This window comes from Pempheris klunzingeri, chromosome 17, assembly GCF_042242105.1.
Source record: "Pempheris klunzingeri isolate RE-2024b chromosome 17, fPemKlu1.hap1, whole genome shotgun sequence".
Taxonomy (NCBI): Eukaryota; Metazoa; Chordata; class Actinopteri; order Acropomatiformes; family Pempheridae; genus Pempheris; species Pempheris klunzingeri.
In genome coordinates, this window is record NC_092028.1 from 18,939,161 (window position 1) to 18,961,460 (window position 22,300).

A 22,300-nucleotide genomic window follows, 5' to 3' on the forward strand; every position below is an offset into this window, starting at 1 on the left:
GTTGTAGAGTGCGTACATGCCGTCACATTACATTGATGACTGATATGATGAAATGTGCTTCAACATGTAAAAAAATACAAAAAAAGAAAATTAGTTTTGCTTCTTTGTGTAGTTTCGCTTCTTTAAAGCTTTTTGAAGATGAGGCATTTGTAGTAGTCCTCCATCTCAACCTGAAGATGGAAAAACAACACGGGTGTAAAAGCTGTATTGTTATTATCTAGTAGTCGCTCCGAGCTACAGTATGTGACTCACCATCCTCTCCAGACGCAACCCGTTCCCATAGGCCTGCTGTCTGAGCACGTCGATGTCTGGGAGACCCCACTCTGGGTTCCTGTGTAACAGCATTAGATATATCAGTGTGTTCGCACCCTGCCAGCAGTGCCTCACCAGACGCACATCACTGCCCTGTTGTGGTGCATTATGCGTTAGAGAAAACAAACACCAACTCACATTTTTCGAATCTCTTCATCCAGGTGTTCATTACAACATGGTGTAATGGTGCCATTAATAGCGTATGCCTGGAACAAGTTTAAGATTTGGAAAGGTGTTGGTTTTTAAAGCCTGTTGTGCAGTGCCTTTACGCTTCTTACTCACATGATGACATCATGCTATTTTGAGAGGATAATAAACTTTAGGACTTCAGGTACGTACCCCATATGTTATCAAAACGCCATCCTGCCTGAGGATCTGACCTGCTCCACTGAAAACACCCTTGGGAAATTATTTTAAAGAATAAAAGGAAACCGGTGTTAGCTCATTTTGATGACTTAAAAATCATGTGAAATGGCCCTTTACAAATGAACAGTTGTATTAGGTAAGCAGGTCCACCTGTCCTGTTTTGAAGGAGCTGTATTGCAGTAGGTTAATGGCAACAATAACATCACAGGAGCTGCGAGGAAGGCCTGCCCATTTCTCCCACGGTTCGCTGGCATCCAGGTGGACAGGCTGCAGCACATTCTTCTCATGAGTCGCAGCAATGTATGCCTTAATACTGCAAGTGAGTAAGCAGACTCAGTTGTACTTGTTTCATATCCACATAACTAGTAAATGTACATCCTGTTGCCCTGAAGGTCACACACACACTTGTCTGTATGACTACTGGAGAGACACTCATTTGGATCATTAAAAGATTCTTGTGTAAGTTGCATGTGAGACAGCAGAACTACTGGAAACCCTTTTATGAAAGACACGAACCTCTCCCGACACTCGTCTTTGATGTCTGATGGCTGCCAGGTAACAAAAGGCATCTTCTGGGCGAAGCGTATGACATGCTGCCCAGTCCCAGATCCCAGCTCTAGGGCAAACAGCTGTCTGTGAGACTGGCTCTCCAGCACATCTTCGAGTACCAAACACAGATCCTCCCAGTTCCTCTCAGCCTGAGGAGACAGCAGCATGGCCTGGAGGAGAAAACCAGGACGTGTTATCCTGTTATATCATATTGGCAGCCTCTTCCTGGATTTTCTGTCTCAAAGGGATCGATCCCTCTTACCTATACTTGTGATGGTAGACGGAGACTAGCTGCGAAATAGCATATTGTTGGAGGCTGGATGTGGTGGATGACCGTAACAGCAGATGGGTGCAGAGATTACCCTGATAAGAGGATTCCCTCTGTGCTCCTCCCCAGGGTTCAGCCCTGGCACAGTACAGGTGGGATACTCACACAAGCTGAGGAAACAGAGATCAATTCATACAGAAAAGTTATGTCTGTCATGTAGCAACTGGTGTCATAAATAGGCCATAATACAGCCAACAACAATTACAACAATATCACTAAGTTCTAATAATCGCTATCACTATATGTGGCATTGTATAAATTATAGAATATCTACAATCTTATTATACACAAATATACACATAGAAGCACAGCCAGCTTACCACAGTGTTGTATTGTATTTTAGTTTATATTTCATTCAATATTAACTTCTGCACTATTTCATGTTACAGATTTTTTCTTTCTTCTTTTTCTTTTAGCATTTTCAGAGGGAGCCTGAATTGCAGATATTCATTGCTACTGACTGCTTCACAGTAATTGTTGTGCACATTACAATAACTTGATTACTTGAGTGTGTTTACTCATGAGTCTTTGCCTTATTGCCTAGTGTGCAGCACAGTGTTATATTAAATATGTATTGTACATAAATATATATGCATGCTGTACATTTCTAATGTTTTGTCTACTGTCCTGTGTGTAAATTGTGGTGGAGAAACCTTTCAAAAATATATTTATCATGTTGATAAAAAAGCATTACCATTGTGTGAAATTAATGCAGATTGTGTTAAATTTTACAAACTTGTATTGATGCTTGAAGAATTATCAATAAAATCTGTGTGACTTCCGCTATTTATCCAATATATTTATCTTGGTATTGTCCCTCGTGGGCTCCCATAGGTTTTCGACAGTTCACGCAATGCATTGTGGGTAGGTCAGACGCCGAGAGGACGCCATGTGCTTTTGAGGCAGAAGCACTGGAAGGAGACCAGTCTGTGGCGAACTCGGCCCGTGGTTTTTTTTTTAGAGGGACACCGGGATAAACGCGGCTCCAGTTAACGCCAGCATGTACTGCACCAGGCACTGCCTCCGGACCGCGCTGCGGGCCGCAGCGACCTCACAGCGGTACGTAACGGCAGCAGAGCCGGGGAGCCGTTACACCGGTAACCGCACCGTTAACGTTACATCACGGTCCGACTGGCTGCATGTTCAAGGGCAGCCAGCCGGTGACTGCTGCCGGTATTCTTGTTTATAAGGCTCGTTGTTGTCTCTGTAGCTCTTGTTGATAGAAAAGATGCTTTTTGCCGCAGTTGGAGCGGAGTTGAACGTTTTAACGGTTAATGTGTTAGCTAACGCTAGCTTGGTAAGTTTAGCCGGCACTAACTGCACCTTTACAGGCTTTAATCTCAGCACCACCACGCAGTGCTCGTTGCATTTATTACTACAAAACGCGCTGATTTGTCTCTTTGTGAAACAAATGCAGCAGCTGTTTTACTGCTTTTCTCCACTGAGCTGCTTTGTGTGACAGCCAAGGTCAAACTGGTGCTACTCCTTCCTTCATGTCTTTGCCTGTGAGCTGCAGAACTGAGGGCTGCATCTGTGTAACGTGTTTGTGTGCTGTTGTACTCTGATCAGAGTGCTGGTCATTGATAGAAAATGCAATTAATGTCTTAAGGGACCAGCCAGTAACGTGTCAGTAATAGCTGCAGTCTGAGCAGCACAGGTGTGTCACTCAGGATGAGAGGATAAAAAACACATGGTTTGAGTTTGATCTTTCAGATTTTTCTTCAGTCTTTGCATTTTTGTGGACTTCACACACTTGTGGACAGGCTAATGATTAAACAGGTATCAAATAGTTGCATGGTATTAATTATCTATCAGTTGAGTAATGCTGTAATTGTATTTTCTTATAAATTATTTGCATAATTTTACCTGGACAGCCTGCTGTAAACATTAAAATCAGACTTGATCTGTAAAGGCACATTTAAGATGCATTAGTTAAGGACCAGACACTCAGCCGCTCATTCGGCTAATCCTTTTTTCACGATCCAGGCAACAGCTCCTGCGTCAGGCACCAGCCCTGTGTGCACTCAGACTTCTGAGGACCAGTCCAGCCATCCAGTCAGATGCCATCGCCACCCCACCTCTAGATGGAGCGCCCAAACAGTACTCCCCCAAAATCCAGCAGCTCGTCAGTGACATAGCCAGCCTCACTTTATTAGAGGTGTCGGACCTCAACGAGCTCCTCAAGGTTTGTGGGAAAAGTCCTGAAACGCAGAATCTGAGCCTTAATACGACTTGTCATGTAGAGACTGTGGTTGTGGCTGTGGTCCTAACTGTGGTGTCGTGTTTTTGTTGGTTGCAGAAAACTCTGAACATTCGGGATGTTGGAATGATGCCGATGGCTGCGTCAGCTGCACCCGCGCCTCAGGTGACTGATTTTTACAAGAAGTACAGAGAGATGATACAACTGGAACACTGTACAGTATAACTACAATACCACTAAACAACAGCTTTAAAAATGACTTCCAATTCAATCTTCTCTCTATTCTCTGACAAAGGATCTTAATATGTCATCATTACATATCGTTTAACAATTCCAGCCAGAATGTCTATCAAGGCTTATTTTGATCAGCAGCAGTAGTTGTATTGTTCATTTTTGTTTGTGTCACACTAGGCGGCAGAAGAGGACGATGCACCAGTCAAGAAAGAGAAGACTCACTTCACAGTAAAACTGACAGATTTAAAGGCAGCTGATAAAGTGAAACTTATAAAGGAAGTGAAGAACTGCATCCAAGGCTTGAATCTGGTGCAGGTAAGTCATCACAAGTGTTCAACCCTCAGTCCTTATCTCAGTCATGTAAAGGTACCCTGTGGGGTTTTTAACCACTAGTGAGTCTAAGGAGGAATCTCTGCTGATTGACAGTCGGTGGTGTTGACATGCCAAGAAATGCTGCAAGGCTCCAACACTGGGAAGGAAGAACAATACAGGATCTAACAAATGATAAAATTGTTCACAAGAAAACACCTTTTTAATATTTGATTCTATCTAATATTCACTTTCTGCTCACACAGACTCTCAATCCAATATTTTCAACAACACTCTATAATACTATATGTGTAGTGCCCAAAGTGGACCTACTATAATATGTGTAAAGTCTTCATAAAAAAAATGTGTTCTTAATCACACTGTTCTTGTGATAAGGATTATCTAATAATTCTAATAATGTTTGTAAGATCTGTGGAAACATGAGTGTCATTGTTAATCTGTTGGAGCAGGATCTATTTAGGCAGCCTCTCATCACCACAAATAACAAAATACTGAATTTCAAATGGAGGTTTTTACAATAGCAACACTTTATAGGGCATATTTCCTGTTGACGTACCTTCTGCATAACGCTGGACTGTTGCACTGAAACATTTCATAGTTCAACCATATGCAACAGAGTTGGTAACCTCACTAAATCTTGTTTTGTCTCTCTCCCTCCTAAACCAGTCCAAGAAACTAGTGGAGTCTCTTCCTCAGGAAATCCGGGCCAATGTATCCAAAGAGGAGGCGGAGAAGCTGAAAGCAGCTCTGGAGGCAGCAGGCGGCACTGTGGTGTTGGAGTAAATCTGCATGTGCACCTGTTCTCCACCGTTTGCTTCTCATGCACTTCATCCCTCATGTCATTTCGTTCTTTTTTTTTTTACACGACAATGAGGAGCATCGCGGGAGAAAAGGAAACAAACAAATGCCTTCTGACATTAGTACCGTCTCTAAACAGTGTCAGGTGGGGCGGTACGGCTCAGACTGAACTTTCCAGGCACTCTGCCTGCACAAATGGCCGCCCCGCTGTTTGCTTGTCATTTGTCTGCTCGTCTGTCTGTCTGATACCTGTGTAGCAAATAAGCTACAGAAACACTGGCCTGGGTGCCAAGTAAACCATTTGGCCATTCTCTGTGTGTGTGTGTGTGTGTGTGCGTACGTGTGTGTGTGTATGTTAAACCTCTGACAGAAGAGAACATTATGCCGTAGGGACATGGTTACCACTCCCTATGTTGACGAACACCAGATACTGTATGGAGTTGGCGGGGATGGCAGGGCTCAGTCCTCATTTTGCTCATAGAATTGTTAATAATGTGATTAAAGTTGAAATATCCATATTTTCCCCCTCTTATGCGTTCTTGTGGTGATAATGTTAAGAATGAAATTGAAAGATCCCTTTTAAAGTGTGTGGTGCTGCCTTAAACACATCATGTAACACTGAAACAGACTCGGTCCTCAGTAGGAGGATGTAGGTAACCTACAGTAGATTCATGGTGCTGTACTGCTGCTGACCTCTAGAGGTCAGAAGATCTCTTTTAATCACCTCAGACAAGATGACAGCAGTAGTTCTGTGTCCATCACACCTGATTCAAACGATCAGCCCGTCGTGAAGCTCTGCAGAGGCCTGATAATGATTGATTCATTAAAATCTGATGTGCAGGAGCAGTGAAGATGTAAAACATGCAGGACAGAAACCCCCCCCCCCCCCTAAAGCACAACCAACAGTTAGAACGTATACAGTTAGCTCAAACGCTGATTTGCATTGAACCCCGTTTATCAAACCTATAAATTGTAGACTTGCAGCCAGTTTAACATTTTGTCTTCAAGGTGGCTGCACACAAAAGCTCCACTTGTTTTATTTCTATTTCAAGTGTGATCGTGCCTCAAATATTCATATCACACATCAGCAGGTTAAGATGTCGAGTTCATCACAGACAACGGGCCTCATTCAAAGCTCATATTTCATAGTTGTAAAAGCACAGGAGTTACTGATGATGCCTCGGTTCTGTTGAAGTGTCCCAGCTGTTGCATTGAAATGAAGCCATCATTGATTTTCTAATGTACACCTCTGCTTTTCCTACTGTGATGTTTTCGAAATATCCTCCATGAAAGAAAGGCCTAATAATCACCATTAAATTCACCTTAAGTGATTTTACGTATTTTGAAAAGGTAGGTTGAATTTCCATGTTATGTTAATTGATTGATTTTTTTTTTTTTTTGATGAACTCAATGAACCCTTTTCCCTTGGTCGTGATCATGTGAGTACTTGGTCACTGATAGTATTTTGCCACCAGGTGGTGTGAGCAGTCTGCACTCACGGCTGTTGTAGCAGAAAAAGGACAGTGTGGTTTACATGTCACAAGATAAACCCTTAGCCATTCTCTCTCCTCATCAAATGTTCAGGACCTAATTCTTGGTGTGCGTCCGTCACAACTCACGCAGATTAAGTCAATTTCACTTAATGTACTAATTAACATCTTTTGAACGCCGTCTCTGGGAGGATAGGAGACGTTTCTCGGGGCCCTGCATGGTCTCAGCCTTTTCATTTGCAGTGGCACAACTACTATCAGGAGGCGGTTTTATTTCCTACTTTTAAGTAGAGTAGGCTAATAGGATTAAATACTTATGAGGTCCAGATAGACACCGTATGGGTTACATATGAGAACAGATACCAAATAAACTCAGGGCTCATTTTACATGGGTTTTGAATACAAATCAATTCCTCGACTCACCTAGATTACACTTACATTCATTACGAGTGATAAGATCTGCTTATCTGTGGTACCACTTGATGGATTTATTGGGAGTCCTAATGGTGCCTCTTGTAACTTTAGGCTACGGTGCTTATTGTGCTTTGATTAATGGCAAACATATTATTTTTAGCTAGAGGTCCTGTGCCTGGAGAAAAAGGCAGAAGATCACTAATTTACGGCTTCATTGCAGGTTTTCCCTGAATTGTAAAGTAGCTGAGAGAGAGAGATCGACAGATGGGCAGAGGTGAGGAGGAGACGACTGACCTGCAGCAAATCTCAGGGTGGATAGAAACCAGAGGTTGATGTGTGGAACACACTTTAGTCAGCTCCCTCAAGAGACTGTGACAGCTGAGATTAATTTCCTTTTTCAAATGCACATTTAAGTGCCTGTTACAGTGCATTTTCAAAAAAGTATCCTCCCAGGAGGTTCATTTGCCTCCCAAAACAACACATTAATGAAAAGAGGGGGAAAAAAAGCATAAATTTAGTCTGTCTTCAGGGACTGTATACACCATGGGGGGAAGAGATAGTAAAACTGACTTTTATATTGAAATGATTGTGTATGAACTTGAAAATGAAAAGTGGAAATAAAAGAAAAAACCCATATGTCAAATGAACAATGCAAATGAAAACACTCAAATTCAAAGGTTAAATGCAAATCATGAAAACGGAAAAAGGCACTAAAATGCACAAGGAAACATTTAGAGCATGAATGAAAATGCTTAAATTAAACGTTGAATAGAAAGGCTTCAGATTAAAACTGTAATGGAAAAAAGAAAGCATGGTGGGAACATTAAAAATGTTTTTTTTTTATGCAAGTGAGGAAGTTTGGCTTAAAGTGAGGAGGGACGTACCGTCAAAACATCATGGACGCCAGGGGGAGCGTGAACATCAGCCATCAGCTGAAGTCAAGGAGTAAGAAAGTTCCAGTTACAGACAGTCACAGCAGACATTTTGACTTGTCTTATGAGGACAAGCTCTGGTGTTGCTGATAACGTTAACGGTGGCTCTGCCCTATTCAGCCACAACAGCGTCCAGGACCCTGAAGCTGAAGCAGCTAAATGGAATTCAGCCGTCATTCATTTAATTATTCACACCTGTGCTTTTCCTCCTGTGGCGTGTCAAAAGGTCTCGTGTTGTTACATCTATGTCGCCTTGCATGAAGACACGCGTGCAGGAGAGGAGAGTGAGAGCAGAGGCCGATGAAGACGTGTATGTGTGAGGAGGAAGAGTGGCACACGACTAATTGCAAAACTTTGTGAAGGACATGTATCATGAACAACCATGCGCTGTCCCCTCAGTCAGCAAACACTGTGAAAGTCTGAAAATTATCACGGAGAATGATGGCGACCATGATGGCGACCATGATGGCGACCATGATGGCAGCCATGATGGCGACTCTGCCGTGTTAGTGATGTTGGTGTCAGGCTGTAGAGACGGGGACTTGGATCGCTGCACGAAGGCGGCACACGAAATCAAACCCAATTACAAGTTTAACTGAGATGAAAATAACATGCAATCTGTGCAGGTGATTTAGAGAAACACCCAAGCGGGCTGTTTGGGTGTTTCACTCCAGCGAAATATCAAATTAGGCGACTCGGTTTTCAGGCTCCTCATCTGATTTGTGTGCGCTGGGACTATCGCAGATAAACTGATGAAACTTTCAAAGTATGTATGATTGTATTTTACTGTCTGGACTAATGAGGGTAAGGTGCAGGACAGAAACCTGATTCAGAACTCTAACTGTGACTGGATGTCGGCCCTGCAGTGTTCGCTCACGTCTTAACTTTTGCTCTGACTTGGAGTGGGTGTCCGGTTACTGTTTCTGTCATCTGTCGCGGGTCCCCCCCCTCCCTCTGAGTCAGCGCACATGCTGCAGTGCCAGGCTGCCCATTCACACCGCCGCTGCTCCTCATTTAGAGTCATGTCATGCTTAAGCGCCAAAACACACACTCTGGCTTTAGAAACTTCCAGAGAGTGTCGAGGTAACTCTACACTAAACTCTCTAACTAAAACTGAAAGTGAATCTTCATCTGAATAAGAGTGAAGACGTGCTTCGTGTTTTTGACCTCCTGACCTTTGTCTGTGACCCTGACACTGCGCGGTATAATGAGAGAGCAGCGTCTATTCTTGACAAATATTTGTTTGAACTGCGTGACCTTTGATCTGAGTGAGGTGAATCCTGGGATGCAGGCATACCACATTCACAAAACTATAGCAGCAAGTCAAGCTGACTTACTATTTTTATATTAGTCACGTACACTTCCTCCCACAAACCAGCTGCACCTCCTTTTCTTGGCACAGAAAGATGGAGTAAGTCTGCAGGCTCTGTACTAACTCCACTGGGCAAGTTCAGCCATACGTTGTGTTCCAAAAAAGTCCAGCTCTTTCTAAAAGAAAGGAAAACACGCAGATTTACGTAGGGGACACAACATGAACAGCGTCCAGCCGTCACCAGCTGCGTTGAGGGAAAAGGATGAGGACGGCACCCTCTGGCAAAGTGGCCCCAGCAACCTGTGAGCAGCCGACTCTTTGCCGTCTTCCTCTGGACTCTGATTCACTAAGAACATGCAGGAGAATCGCAGGTCTCGTTGGTATTTCGGTGGACTCTCCTCCAGCGCGGCTGCCTGTTTAACACACCCCCTGGATTTAATAAAGGTAATAGATAAATTGATTTTCAGTTTCATGAGCACTGCGGCACAACTTTTCCTTTAAGAAATTAAGAAAATGATCCAGTTGGGCCTCATCGAGCCGTCTAGGCTGTTGTTCACACGTTCCTCTGGATTGCATTGTGGAAAATGTTAATAGAATTATATTCTAGTCTATTATCCACAATTCTCTTGTTGACGCTGACTTTTCAGAATAGCTTTCCATCTTATGGCAATGATTCAGTTTACCCGATTTCCCAAATTACATTGACTATAACAATCAATAGGCTTGTTTGGAAGCTTTAAAGTGCAGGAAATGATGGCAGAAACATCTTTAGCACAGGTCTGCTGCTTCAATTCTGAATGTCCCACAGCTATTATCCAGCTTCTGAATTGATTTTATTTAATTCTGAATGTTTGTGGGGACGCAGAGAGTCGGCTGCTGGCAGTACCTCTCAGTCTGAATATCACCTTAAGGTGCTATAATTTCAGACTCACATTTGAACCATGATTGTTTGCTGGATGCACACTGACGCCTGGACGCTTCACATGTGTGCAGCTAGTTGTTTACTGCTGTGGTCGTTTCCAGGTTCACCTACAGACGCAGCAAGAGGTGAGGATAAGGATGATCGGGATGATCGTGGATGTGGTGAGGAGGGGGGGTTACCTGGCTCTGTACAGCGGCCTCAGCGCGTCCCTCTGTCGACAGGTGGGGAGCCGCACACACACATCTTATCTGTTCATGTCCGTGCTGCAGCACCTTGGATACTGAGCTGCTTTCTTCCCTCCGTCCTAGATGACATATTCTTTGTCACGATTCGCCATTTATGAGACTGTCAGGGACAAGATGCACAGACAGAACAAAGGTGTCATGCCTTTCTATCAGAAAGTCCTGCTTGGTGCCTTCGGAGGTATGTGCTGTCACACATCTTGACAGTATTTGGCATGTTAGTCTATATCTTTATTGTATTATTTAAGGTTTGCTTTTTCTAAAAGGGTTTGCAGGTGGTTTCATCGGGACCCCAGCTGACCTGGTCAATGTCCGGTGAGTTCAGTGGATTATTATTAAAAGAGATTTTATTGTGTTTTATGGAATTTGTTTGTATGATACTGATCTCTTGTCTACTTCACATGATTAACGTGGTCTCTAAAGTGTTTTTGTGGTTAACTAGTCAAGTCACAACCTGCACTTTCACTTTTATCACACAATGCAGCTCTACTGTTCCACACTTTTCAAATGTAACGTAAATACATTTAAGACTGCTGCTGGAATAAAAGTAAAAGTAATCCCCTCAGTAGATGAATATTGTGAAATTAATAAATATCACCATGAATCTTCCCCAGCTGATTACCTACATAAAACAATTAGCCAAAAGGTTTTTATGGGGGAAATACATCAGAAAATACTGTCACCAGCCATTAAAAGCTCTTTTGCTGTGTTTTTAGGAATAGGAAGAGTGTGAGAAAAAGCTAATTTTAAGAATGCAGCTTTTAAAGATATGAATTTTGAAGAAATGCAGTGACACAAACAGACAAAATGTAGAAAAATAACACATAAATGTGTATTTTGCTCCTTTCTCCCACTAGTTTGAAAGAAGACGTTATGGAAGCAAAATCTAAAAATCCCCAAATCTCAGAACTGACCATTGCATGAAAAATGAGGTTTCTGTCTGTATGTTCACGTTGCACAAATACCAAGTAGCTCTGCAGTGTGACGCTTCGGTTCGGGTCGCGTCAGATTTAGATTCTGTGTTGCCGGTTGAAGAAGCGACAACCTTTTGTGCTCGCCATTCAAGTTTGATCAGTTTACTTTGATTATTTCAATCCATCATCTGTGCAGAATGCAGAACGATGTCAAGTTTCCAGTGGAGCTCAGGAGAAAGTAAGTAAGCACTGAAAACAGGAGTGCATCCTGTACAGGTTCTTTTATGGAGTGAAAATGCTGTGTGGTCATCTTTGGTTGCAAGAATCACCACATTGTGAGATTTTTTTCTTTCCTTCTGCCAGTTATGCTCATGCTATAGATGGAATATTACGTGTTTGGAAGGAGGGTAGGACTCATAAACACTTTCTTACTTTCTTAATAAGCTTAACAGCTTGTGTGTGGGCAATTTTGTCATATGTAACATAACATAATCCTACCTGAATGAGAGCAAACCTTTTCACATTTCCCAAACATTTCCTTCATTTGTTCACCATTCTGTGGTTTAATATGTAGAGGGACTGAGGAAACTGTTCTCTGGTGCTACAGTGGCATCTACCAGAGGTGCACTGGTCTCTGTCGGACAGGTAAAGACCTCTCTGTTATTCTTACTAACTATCAAATCACAAAAATGCTGCTGTACTATTTTGCAGCGTGTGTGTGTGTGTGTGTGTGTGTTCTGCAGCTGTCTTGTTACGACCAGTCCAAGCAGTTGGTTCTGGCTACTGGTTACCTGACTGACAGCATCCTCACTCACTTCCTGGCCAGCGTGTTTGCAGTAAGTGACTCACTTCTGTCACTGTTTATAAAAATATCACCACATTTTCTGAATGAAGTCACATTTCCTACACAGGGGGGATGTGCCACAATCCTGTGCCAGCCACTTGATGTTGTAAAAACAAGACTGATGAATTCAAAACTGGAATACAGGGTGAGTTTTAGTGCGATACATGCTGTCATGTGATTCCTCTGTGCATTCCTGTGGTTTTAGATTTTGGCCAGACAGTAAAGTTGGGGTCTTGCAGAGCCACCCTTTACCATTCTGGTATAGGGATTAAAATGCTCTGGCTTGTTTATGTCTTTTTAAACCAATCACATCTTGGGTGGCGCTAAGCCCAACATAAAGTAACGGTGACCTCGCTAGTGTTGGAGGAGCATGTTTTAGTAGAAGATTTACACATGGGAAGGCGAGCCCTGACATTAAAATGTCTAAATCTCCACAAAAGAAAACATCACATCAAACAGTAAAAGAGAGAGAAAGAGTCAACTATGAGATACGACTTGAACTGATAAAGGCAAACAGGTTGATCATCGGTGCTCTAGAGGTGAGGCCTACCTGTGCTTTAGCTTTAGAGGAGCTCACCGGACGAATTAATGGCTCTATGTAGCAGAGCGTTATGAAAACAATATCACAGAAGCTTGTGTGAAGTGGAACAGATAGCAGCAACCTGTGAGTACGCCTTGGAAAAGCGTTTCATCTCACAAGACCCTGATGCCTGATGTTGATCACTTTTTTTTGGAAATGAGCCTGTATGGCTAATTCTGGCACATGGGCCAATGTGCTGATGTGACATCGGTTTAATAACCTTATCAAGTTATGTTTGTTATGTATGTTAGTTGTGTCTCTTTTATCAATAAAACGGTAACGCGTAGATCGACGAAAGGGAAAGAGAACGCCGACTGAAATAGTCGGCCAATGGCAGGCTTTACTCCCACAGCCTCCATCCTGTGAGTCAGACTGGGGTTTGGGTTGATTGGGGAATCTCTCTTTGTCTCCCTTTCATCAATCTGACATGTATGTTTTATTCATAGACTGTGAGACTACACAGCTTGACGTATTGTTGCTTTTTTTGTGTCCTTGCTGCAGGGTGTGCTTCACTGTCTAACAGAAACAGCAAAACTGGGCCCAAAGGCATTTTACAAGGTGGATGTTGCCTTCACTGTTAACAACACTGAGGCGTGCTGGTTTACACGGGCTCCCCCCAGTCAAAAAACATGACTGTTTTCGTCATGCAAATGTTTTTAATTTTTGTCTTGTCACTTGTTGAAATACTGATCTGATTTGTGTGCAGGGTCTTGTTCCTGCAGCTCTCCGTCTCATCCCTCACACAGTCCTCACCTTCATATTCCTAGAACAGCTAAGGCAGCATTTCGGAGCAGCGGTTATCGCCTGAGAGCGGTTGGACTTCACACTTTGAATGCTTCTTCGTGTTGGACAGCTTCAACACTGACGCTATTCTTACAACACCATCTTAGCAGGAGTCCACAGATACCACTAATATCAAGAACTGAGAGGAAGTCACGTACCGATGTACATCTAAACACTTTTTGTCCATCTGTTTTTTCTGTATCTCTCACAGAATTATAAACAATGTCAAAACAGTTCAACGTTGTGGCCCATTGCCGTATATGAATTGTACAACTATGAAAAGAAGGTTTAAATCTACTAATATGAGACCCTCTTTGCCTCCAGGTGTTACACTGAAAAAACAATAAAAGTAAGACTAATTTAATTAATAATGGGCCACTGACTTGGTCATAATCTGTCTCTTTTGCTGAGTGTTTGTCAGTCTGAGTACACTGCTGGTCAATTCAATCTATTTGTCATTGTTATGCAAAACATTTTTATGCAACACGTAAAATTGAAATAGCATTTCACAAAACCCCAGCAAGGAAACCATTTAAGACATTTAGTGCAACATACATAAATTATATTCAGTGCAATGGCGGAATAAATATGGGTTAGAGACATAGTTAAAAGGTAGAGTGGAATAAAATGCCATCATTAAAAGCAGGTTCACATACTGAGGTAAGAAGTATTCTCTCTCTCAGATAAGTATATTCAAATTGGCAGGATCAGTTAGAGTGAACAAAAGTTAGGAACTCTTTAAGACAGCATGAGTGCGGACAGTCAGCAGCCTTTTAAACCAGGTGTCCTCGTGAAGCAACGATCATCTGATGATACTAATCTTTGCCCCTGAAATTATGAGAAAAAGAGCTGAGTCTTGCTCGTCTTCAGTAACAGTGTGTGGATTTGCGGCTTCTTATTATTTCATACAGTTCACGGTGTTATTTGCCAAGAACCACCTTTTACAGCGACGCACAATCCATCACATTCAGCTTTAAAAGACACCTGATATTTTTCCATGTCCCAAAGTTTACTTATTTTCTATATCAGTGTCAGTGTTTGAGCGATGATCGTTGCCTTCAGGGTCAAACTCATGACAGCTCTACCTTTGATGCTCTTTCTATGACGTAAAAGTAAGAAAAAAGACAGATTTACTTTCTCCGTGTAGTCCAAACTGTTGAATGACAGATATCAACAAGATGAAGAATGCGTATATGGAGAAGAGTACATCCAAATGAGCTCTTTCGATAAATAATATGACTGATGTTGGTTTCAGTCTGTAACTTTCAAGGTGCTTATAGTGAGTGGACCTGTTTAAACGAATTAAACCTGCATAAAAAGTAATTTAATGGTGAGACAGTTATCATCTGTGGTTGCCATGGAGCTCACTGAAAGAACGGCATGATTACATCGGCTGGTAATAACTCATAATGCATCACATAAGAACCGTACATCTATGTCTGTTTCCTCTTTTTCAGTGTGTGTGCTGCTTCGCTCACCGCAGACGCAGGTTTGCAGTTGGCTCTTTATCAGGCTCTCTATCACTGACAGAATACAGACATGCAGTTAATGATGTTAATAAAGCACACACACACACACACACACACACACGCACGCACGCACACACACACTTCTTCATTCATGTCTATCTATAGTTGTGAGGACACCCATTGAGGTACTACATTCCCAAGCCCCTTACCCTAACCTTAACCTTATCCCTAACCTTCATTCTAACTTTAACCCTAAAACAGCTCTTTAAAGTTATGAGGACCAGGAAAATTGTCCTTACAATGCAGGAATGTCCTCACAACAATGATTTAAAGCCAAAATACGTTATACAAAGACACACACACACACACAGCACATCGTCTTCCCATTGTTTCCTCTCCATCTTCGTTTCTGGAAAAAGAGAAACTTTGGTTTGACAGAAATTGACAGACTGTGAAGATTTTGGCTCAGCCCTGACAAACAGAATTTGAGATTTGAACCTGGAATCATTGTTATACCAGATGTTGCTGGTTCATATCTCAACACAAGGAAAAAGCACCTTTATTCAATTTCCGACCAGCCTCCCCCTTGAAAGCGTATGAAAACCTTTCAGTCTCTGTGAGGGTCTTATCAAACAGAGCACATTCCTCTCTCACGGAGAAACGCGACCTGTGCAAATACGAGACTAAAGAGAGAGTGTTGACGACTGTTTGATAAAAAACGGGGACAGGCAAAGGACAAGCATTCAGTTTCATAGTGCAAAGACGGGAGCATTCACAAGGCTTCTGTTCTGCTGTTATAAATGGTTAACACTGTTATGTCTCTTACCAGTATGAGGCAGGATTACAGGAGCAAAAACCTCATATATTTCACTGTGGGGGTTTTGTGGCTATTATGGTTTTACCGTCACATCAAATTGTGCTGTAATTGATTTCAGAGGTTGAATTAGAGAGCCAAAATAATAAAACTGCTCCTGCTTGAATCAGGATTAGGTACTGATATTTGCAGCTATAGTGAACCTTCAGCTTTTTTATATGGAAGACTTATGCTGGCTTGTCTTTTGACCAATAACAAAACTGCCAAGCTCAAGCATTACATTTAAAGTCAAAATTCAACTGAAAAATTAAAGAATCCTTTCACTATTTAGGCCCTCTTGATAAACCATGAGGGTCTGCTGAGAAAGTTATCCTCTGCAGCCCATAAAAGGGAAACAAGTGCTGAGAAGACCATGTTTACTTGAACTGTGACTGTTTGCGTCCATGATTAAAACTTTCTGGGTCACAGAATTTATTGTAAAATAGATGAGCATGACAAAGCAGAACATGACTCTATCTTTTTTTTTTACCTCAGCTCTGGTTTATTGAATCTGCGTCCCACAGCCTCCGGCATGCACCTGTTGACAATTTAATGCAAAAGATTAATTGCATTACATTTCCACATTCTCATGTTTACGATAAGAACCACTTGAGCTGGAATCCGTAATCATCCCAGTGATTAATATGTTGTTTATATTCATATAAGTGGACTTTTAATAGTGCAATGTACTTGGCTACATATTGTAGCTGCACTGAATTAACAACTAAATTCACTGTGAACACAAACCAGCTAAGTACAGCTGCTATTTTGTGGCCGGTTGGACTGTCAAGGTTTGTTTCCCATCACAGAACTGATGGTGCCTTTGGACCAGCTGCAGGTTCACGGGCCGGGGGCCACCGCATCCCAGTGTTTGACCTCTTTGATCAAGGAGCATCATCTTGTTGGAGGGCGATAGTGAGGGACATCTTCTGCAGAGACCCTTTTCCTCTGGTCAGTATTATTTTCACTTCACTGATCACCTCTGGAGATAATTTAGCCACCAGCTGCTTCAAACGTCTGCTTCTTCCTCTCACGGGCTGACTGTTTTTACACACGATGGTGAATAATAGGCCACAATGTCAGACCTTAGTAAGGTGAAGAGTGGTGGAGCTGTCAAGTGACATCTTGCCTCACAGTAGACCCATCAAGCTTTGGATTTCTCTACATGTTGAAGAGCAATTGTCCAAATATAAAGTAGTTGAATGGTGTTTTCCTTTTTTACCGACTCCAAAACACCAAAACAGACTTTACAAGTCTGCTGGACACACCGTTTTCAACCAAATCATGAAGCTAGCATTAGTGTTATTATCTAGCTGATAAAACATGCTTTCCATTTCCAAATGGGTGCAACAGAGAGTGCAAGAATAAATCTGTGAACATTATATTTGAACAGGAAAATAATCACAATTGTAGTTTGCAGGCTTTCACTTGACAGCAGCATTATGCCTCTCTTCCTCTGTCTTGAGGTATTTTGCTGCTGGTGTCTCACTGGGTGGTAACAGTGCTGATCTCCTTAGTTTGGAACAAAGGCAGGGTTAAGAGAATAAGCGATGGTTTCACATTATGGAAAAGTTTGTGGGATGGAGAGAGGGAGCCAGGCTTTTCTCTTGAGGTCTGACTGTGGATCTAAGCCTACGTGCCTCCCTTCTCTGCTCCAGTCTCCAGCCCTTTGCAGCCAGCCACAACAGTGATCTCCTGACAAACAGGAACTAAAGCCAAGGGGGCGGATGTCACCAACATTATATAAGAATGATAGTGAGTTTTATGACTAGGGCTGGTAGCCTATTTCAAAATGATTTTACAGGATTTTATCAGTCCAATTTGGATTAAAGCAGATCAAAGATTTCTGATCCTGAAGATTTGGATTCACACTTGGACATCCAGTGCTACCTTTAATTCAGACGAAATGCTGCATTTGCATTTGCTGCTTGCAGCTGAACTGATTGCACCATCGATATTTATGCCAGTGGGCCCCACAGCAATAGTCTCATTTCACCATTTGGTCCAGAACCAACTGAGAAAAAAAATATAAGAAACTTAACAAGCTGTTTATTCTGTCCTGCGGCACGCTGGCTGAGCACAGCCAGTGTGTTATGCAGCTTTTATACATGTAATTTTAAATTCTTGAAACAGGGAACGAAAACAAGGAAAGAGGCAATAAAAACCAGTTACAAACAAAAGATGTTTGATTGTGTGGCCCACATTTATCTCCACAGTCTTCCTTTGAATAACAATTTATTAACAATTTATTTAATTGTGAAGCAGAGCTAATGAGCTCCTTCAATCTGACAGTAAAATCATAGCCTCAGTGTCAACGGTCAGTAGGAAGAGATAGAAAAACAAGACGCTGCTGCTATGACTGCTGATGGTAACGATGAGGATGAGGATGAAGAGCATGACCCAGCAGACTGTGTTCGGTGTGAAAGTTCAGTATTAAACAGATCACTGGGGCCATTATTCAGGAGGGTCAGAAATGTTTTCTAGATGTTTTTGTTTTCAACTAGACTAACAAAGCACATTAGCCCACTTTGGCTCTGTCAACTTGGAAAGGTCAGACACGACTCCTACATTTAAAATCACAGCAGCTGCTGGAATGGAGAAATGTTGTGTAAATCCGAATGTTCAAGGTCCATTTTCCCTGTCAGAGCAATTTAGTGTTTGCTTTAATTTCAATCCATTTTAACTTGTGCAGCAGGAAGTGAAGTTACAAAACAAAAACGATGACTGGACTGTGGGGGTTTGCATTTATCACAATGCTTAATAACATCAGTGGACATACAGGGGCTATTAGTGGGCCGAGGTAATCATATTGCTTATCAACCCGATATAGCCTAGACACTGAGTCAGGGACTCTGAACCCTGTTACCTTTTCCATAATAGAGGCATGACTACAACAATAGAGAGTGGAAAGAGCTCAGTGGGAGAATATAAACGAAACTGCCTTTAATTATACTGATGTAATCCACTTGTGAGATTACGTCATTCGGATCTGCAGCTCCTCTGAACGAGGTTTGAAAATGCCCTCATGTTTTTTTCTTCCTCAGGAGAATGCCGTTATGTAACTATTCACTTTAAAGTTACAACAGATCACATAAACGACTTCAGTTGACTTTTGGTTGGATTTATTCTGAGGAATCCAGTGAAGGACAAAGTTACAAAGCGTGGTCAGCTGCATTGACACACAGTCACTGTTGAAGTGTACTCGTTGACGTGGTGGTGACGTCATAGGCTTGTGTGCCAAGTTAATTTACGGATATAACATTTCACCACCTCATTGCATCCCTGCAGTACACAGGAGCTAACAGCAGCTAGCACAGCTTCAGCTAGCGAAGTAACACACTTGTGAACATGATTGCTTGACGCTTCCCCGCGTCATTGGAGCATCAGTTTGCAGCTTCATGTCACCAGCCTCCTTTGAAAATGACTTATATAACATGCCTTTGTCATTTGTAGTGTGAACACAGCATTAGTCTTAAACATGTTCTTACACATGAAGGACTTGCAGATGCCTCACAGTAGCATCCAACACTTATTGCCATAGTAATAACCTGGAAACAGCTGCTTAAAGGAAACATATCATGCTCACGTCTGCCCCCTTTAAAGAGGAAATATTGTGCACTACACCAGTTACTTTTAATCTCACTTAGACAGCCTGTGTTAAAAAGTAATTTGGTGTTGATCCCATCACTCTCATCACTCTACAGTAAGTAGTCCAGTTGTCCGAGGTGGTTCCAGTTACTTCGCTCTGATCACTGTGTTCACTGGCAGGCCTCTCCTCCTGCGGCGGCACTGTGGTCGGAGCGGGTTTCTCCTCCAGCAGGATGCAACGTCTTCACCAAATGTTGGAGCATTTAAACTCTCCTGTAGGCAAAGTCCTCTTCTGACCAGGAGAAGTATTTAAGTATTACAACACATGAAGCTTTTGCTTCGGATGTTAATGACGAGATGACTAACCATACATGTTTTTACACATTATTCCCATGTTAGTTTCAGTTCCAGTTTCCCAAAGTACACTGCAGATTTTTATCATGATGGATGTGTTTTTCCTTTTAGGCAGCAGCAGTTTCACTTCATGCCAGTATGGTGTTGAAAACAATGTGCATCCACTTGACACCTGAATGGTAATTCACACTAAAAATGTTTAAATTTTCATTATTTCATTAGAAAAATGCCCTTATCATTAAATGGTATCGAATTAGCGAAATAGTCTTCCCCTCTGGTGCATCCCAGTGATGATGAGAAACTCCAGCATTAATATCATTTGACAACAGCAACCCCAAATACAGACATTTCATTATTTTCACAATGTATGTTTCCATTAAGCATCCACATCCATGAGTGGCTTATTTTCTGGCAGCACAGCCAGTCTACATGTCCACAGCCATGTTCTCAAGTCCGTGCTTTAGCTAGATAAGTGAGGGATTACCAAACATTTATAACCTACTGGCTTAATCTGAAAACTGCTGCATGCTTTGGGAAATCTCAGTTTGTATTAAATTGGTTATAACATGCAAAAATGCTTATATGTGTAAAACTGCTGCACAGCTCAGCTGCTTATGGAGCCTGTCCAGTGAGGCTGTGCAGACAGTCACCATAATTAGTCATGTTTACTGACCCTCATCAAGTCATATTTCCTAGGAATAGATTTGTTGATAAGGAGCACTGCACCTTAATCTACTTAAACTGTTGATAGATCCCTAATCTGATCTCTGATCATCGTTTCTGCTTCTTCGTCACTCTTGTATGTTATTAGTCAAAACACGTTCTGCATTTTAAGGAATCTAAGATGGATGAGATCGTTTCTGTGTTTTCTTCTTCATTTGCAGCAACATTACGCCAGTTTTAATGGCGCATGAAACCGCAGAGTACCAAAACAAATTTCTGTAACATTTCAGACAGAGATAATACAGAATGCGTTTTGTCTGAATGGCTTTTATTTTGGCAGGAACGCGTCTCTGGCTCTCTAAAAAGGCCAATGTATCTTTGTGAGACATGCTATGAGTTACGGGAAAACAAACACAGCCGTGTTCGTCTTAACTTAAGCCTTGTTTGTTGTAACCTGGCCTGACATTTAGTCCAAATAGATCACTAAAATAAAGTCACATTTCCCAGCCGCTGCTTGTCTCTAACTCAGTTTTATATTCTGCATGAATGTGCCTCGGGCCAGTTCTTTATCCATTAACACATAAGAACAGTCAAATATTGTTTTGTGGCCACATTATAAAACTATTACTTTCATTTCCTTTGCTTATATGCTTTGCGCCTGTGGCCAAATTGACTTAATTTAAAATAAACAGTACATTCATCTATAACTGCATATTTCACATGATGGAACTAAAACCTGACATTATAACTAAAATGTTCTTTTTGACCAACACGGGTGCTGCTTGTCGCTGATGTCTTTAAGCTTGTCGTTACAAACCTCATATTCCTCCTCTATTTAACAGCGGAAGAACACAGTTAGTGGGATATTGTTTTGCTCACACCTTGGCCTCTGATATAGAAGCAATCCTGAGGGCGGCGGATGTCGCTCATTAGCCGAGTCGTGTGTCATCGACGGGGGACTGAACATTTTCTGCCAAAAATGTGACAGGTTAATAGGTCTCAGCTCTCTGTATTCTGAGTGAGCTGCAAAAGGCCAAGTACAGGTGAAGACTCAGTGTAGCAATATTCTGCAGCCACAGCCTGACTTGTCTTCATACAGCAGTGAATCTATAATTTTGAGTTTTTTTACTTAAATATTTTCACCAAATAAAACAGTAAACTTACACAGGGACCACATTTCTAGAGAACGAGTACCTTTACTTCTGATATTTAAAGTAAATTTAGTAGATTATACTTCTGTAAGGTTTTCAAATGCAGGACTTTTACTTTGCAATTTAGTGATTTTACCTTATCTTATTTCTTTTACCTGTACACACATCAAAATTCACACATATGACATTGTTAACACCACAAACATAAACACCACTCATTAAGTCCATATCATCCAATTATTTGGTCTCTATTCATTGTCAAACGTTGACACTGCAAGCCTTAGTGCTCAATTGGGATTTAGAGCTCAGATCCAATTTTTTTTGGCATCAGTTAAATGTGACCAATATCAGATTCCAGAGTGAACTGGTCACGACCAGGCAGTATTTATGGTTTCTTGATGATGTGCCTTGGAAGCAAATTTGTGAGTTATTGATGCCGAGAGTGAGGAGACACAGAGCTAAACATTTAATTGTGGGTTTTTGTTGTGCAGCGGCTGCTTCTGCTTTACGAAGAGATGTGCCGATGTGGATCCAGATCCAGGAGTGGTGAAACTGTGACGTGAATGACCTGACAGACATCACATCTGAATGAAATCAGGCCTGTTTCTGATCTATCCAGATATGAAAGTGGCTCAAACCAGAACTGAATATATCAGATTCATGTGATTTGTG

At 41.8% G+C, this 22,300-nt stretch overlaps 3 protein-coding genes across 3 annotated transcripts; 2 read left to right on the forward strand and 1 right to left on the reverse strand.

Moving 5' to 3' along the window:
* Positions 1-122: 122 nt before the first annotated feature.
* Positions 123-1,394, reverse strand: LOC139217383 (methyltransferase-like 26 B). The gene is made up of 6 exons (XM_070848725.1): positions 1,195-1,394; positions 829-991; positions 652-711; positions 451-518; positions 253-331; positions 123-170 (listed from the first exon to the last, which is right to left on the reverse strand). The coding sequence occupies exons 1-6, from the start codon at positions 1,392-1,394 to the stop codon at positions 123-125; spliced, it is 618 nt and encodes a 205-aa protein (XP_070704826.1).
* A 1,043-nt stretch (positions 1,395-2,437) lies between these two features.
* mrpl12 (mitochondrial ribosomal protein L12) lies at positions 2,438-5,635 on the forward strand. The gene is made up of 5 exons (XM_070848086.1): positions 2,438-2,614; positions 3,542-3,740; positions 3,855-3,920; positions 4,167-4,304; positions 4,986-5,635. Exons 1-5 carry the CDS (start codon positions 2,556-2,558, stop codon positions 5,100-5,102), a joined length of 579 nt encoding a protein of 192 aa, XP_070704187.1. The 5' UTR covers positions 2,438-2,555; the 3' UTR covers positions 5,103-5,635.
* A 3,948-nt stretch (positions 5,636-9,583) lies between these two features.
* On the forward strand, positions 9,584-13,731 carry slc25a10a (solute carrier family 25 member 10a). The gene is made up of 11 exons (XM_070848448.1): positions 9,584-9,709; positions 10,289-10,408; positions 10,496-10,610; positions 10,696-10,744; positions 11,540-11,581; positions 11,707-11,750; positions 11,918-11,988; positions 12,087-12,179; positions 12,255-12,332; positions 13,269-13,325; positions 13,474-13,731. Exons 1-11 carry the CDS (start codon positions 9,620-9,622, stop codon positions 13,573-13,575), a joined length of 861 nt encoding a protein of 286 aa, XP_070704549.1. The 5' UTR covers positions 9,584-9,619; the 3' UTR covers positions 13,576-13,731.
* Positions 13,732-22,300: the final 8,569 nt, after the last annotated feature.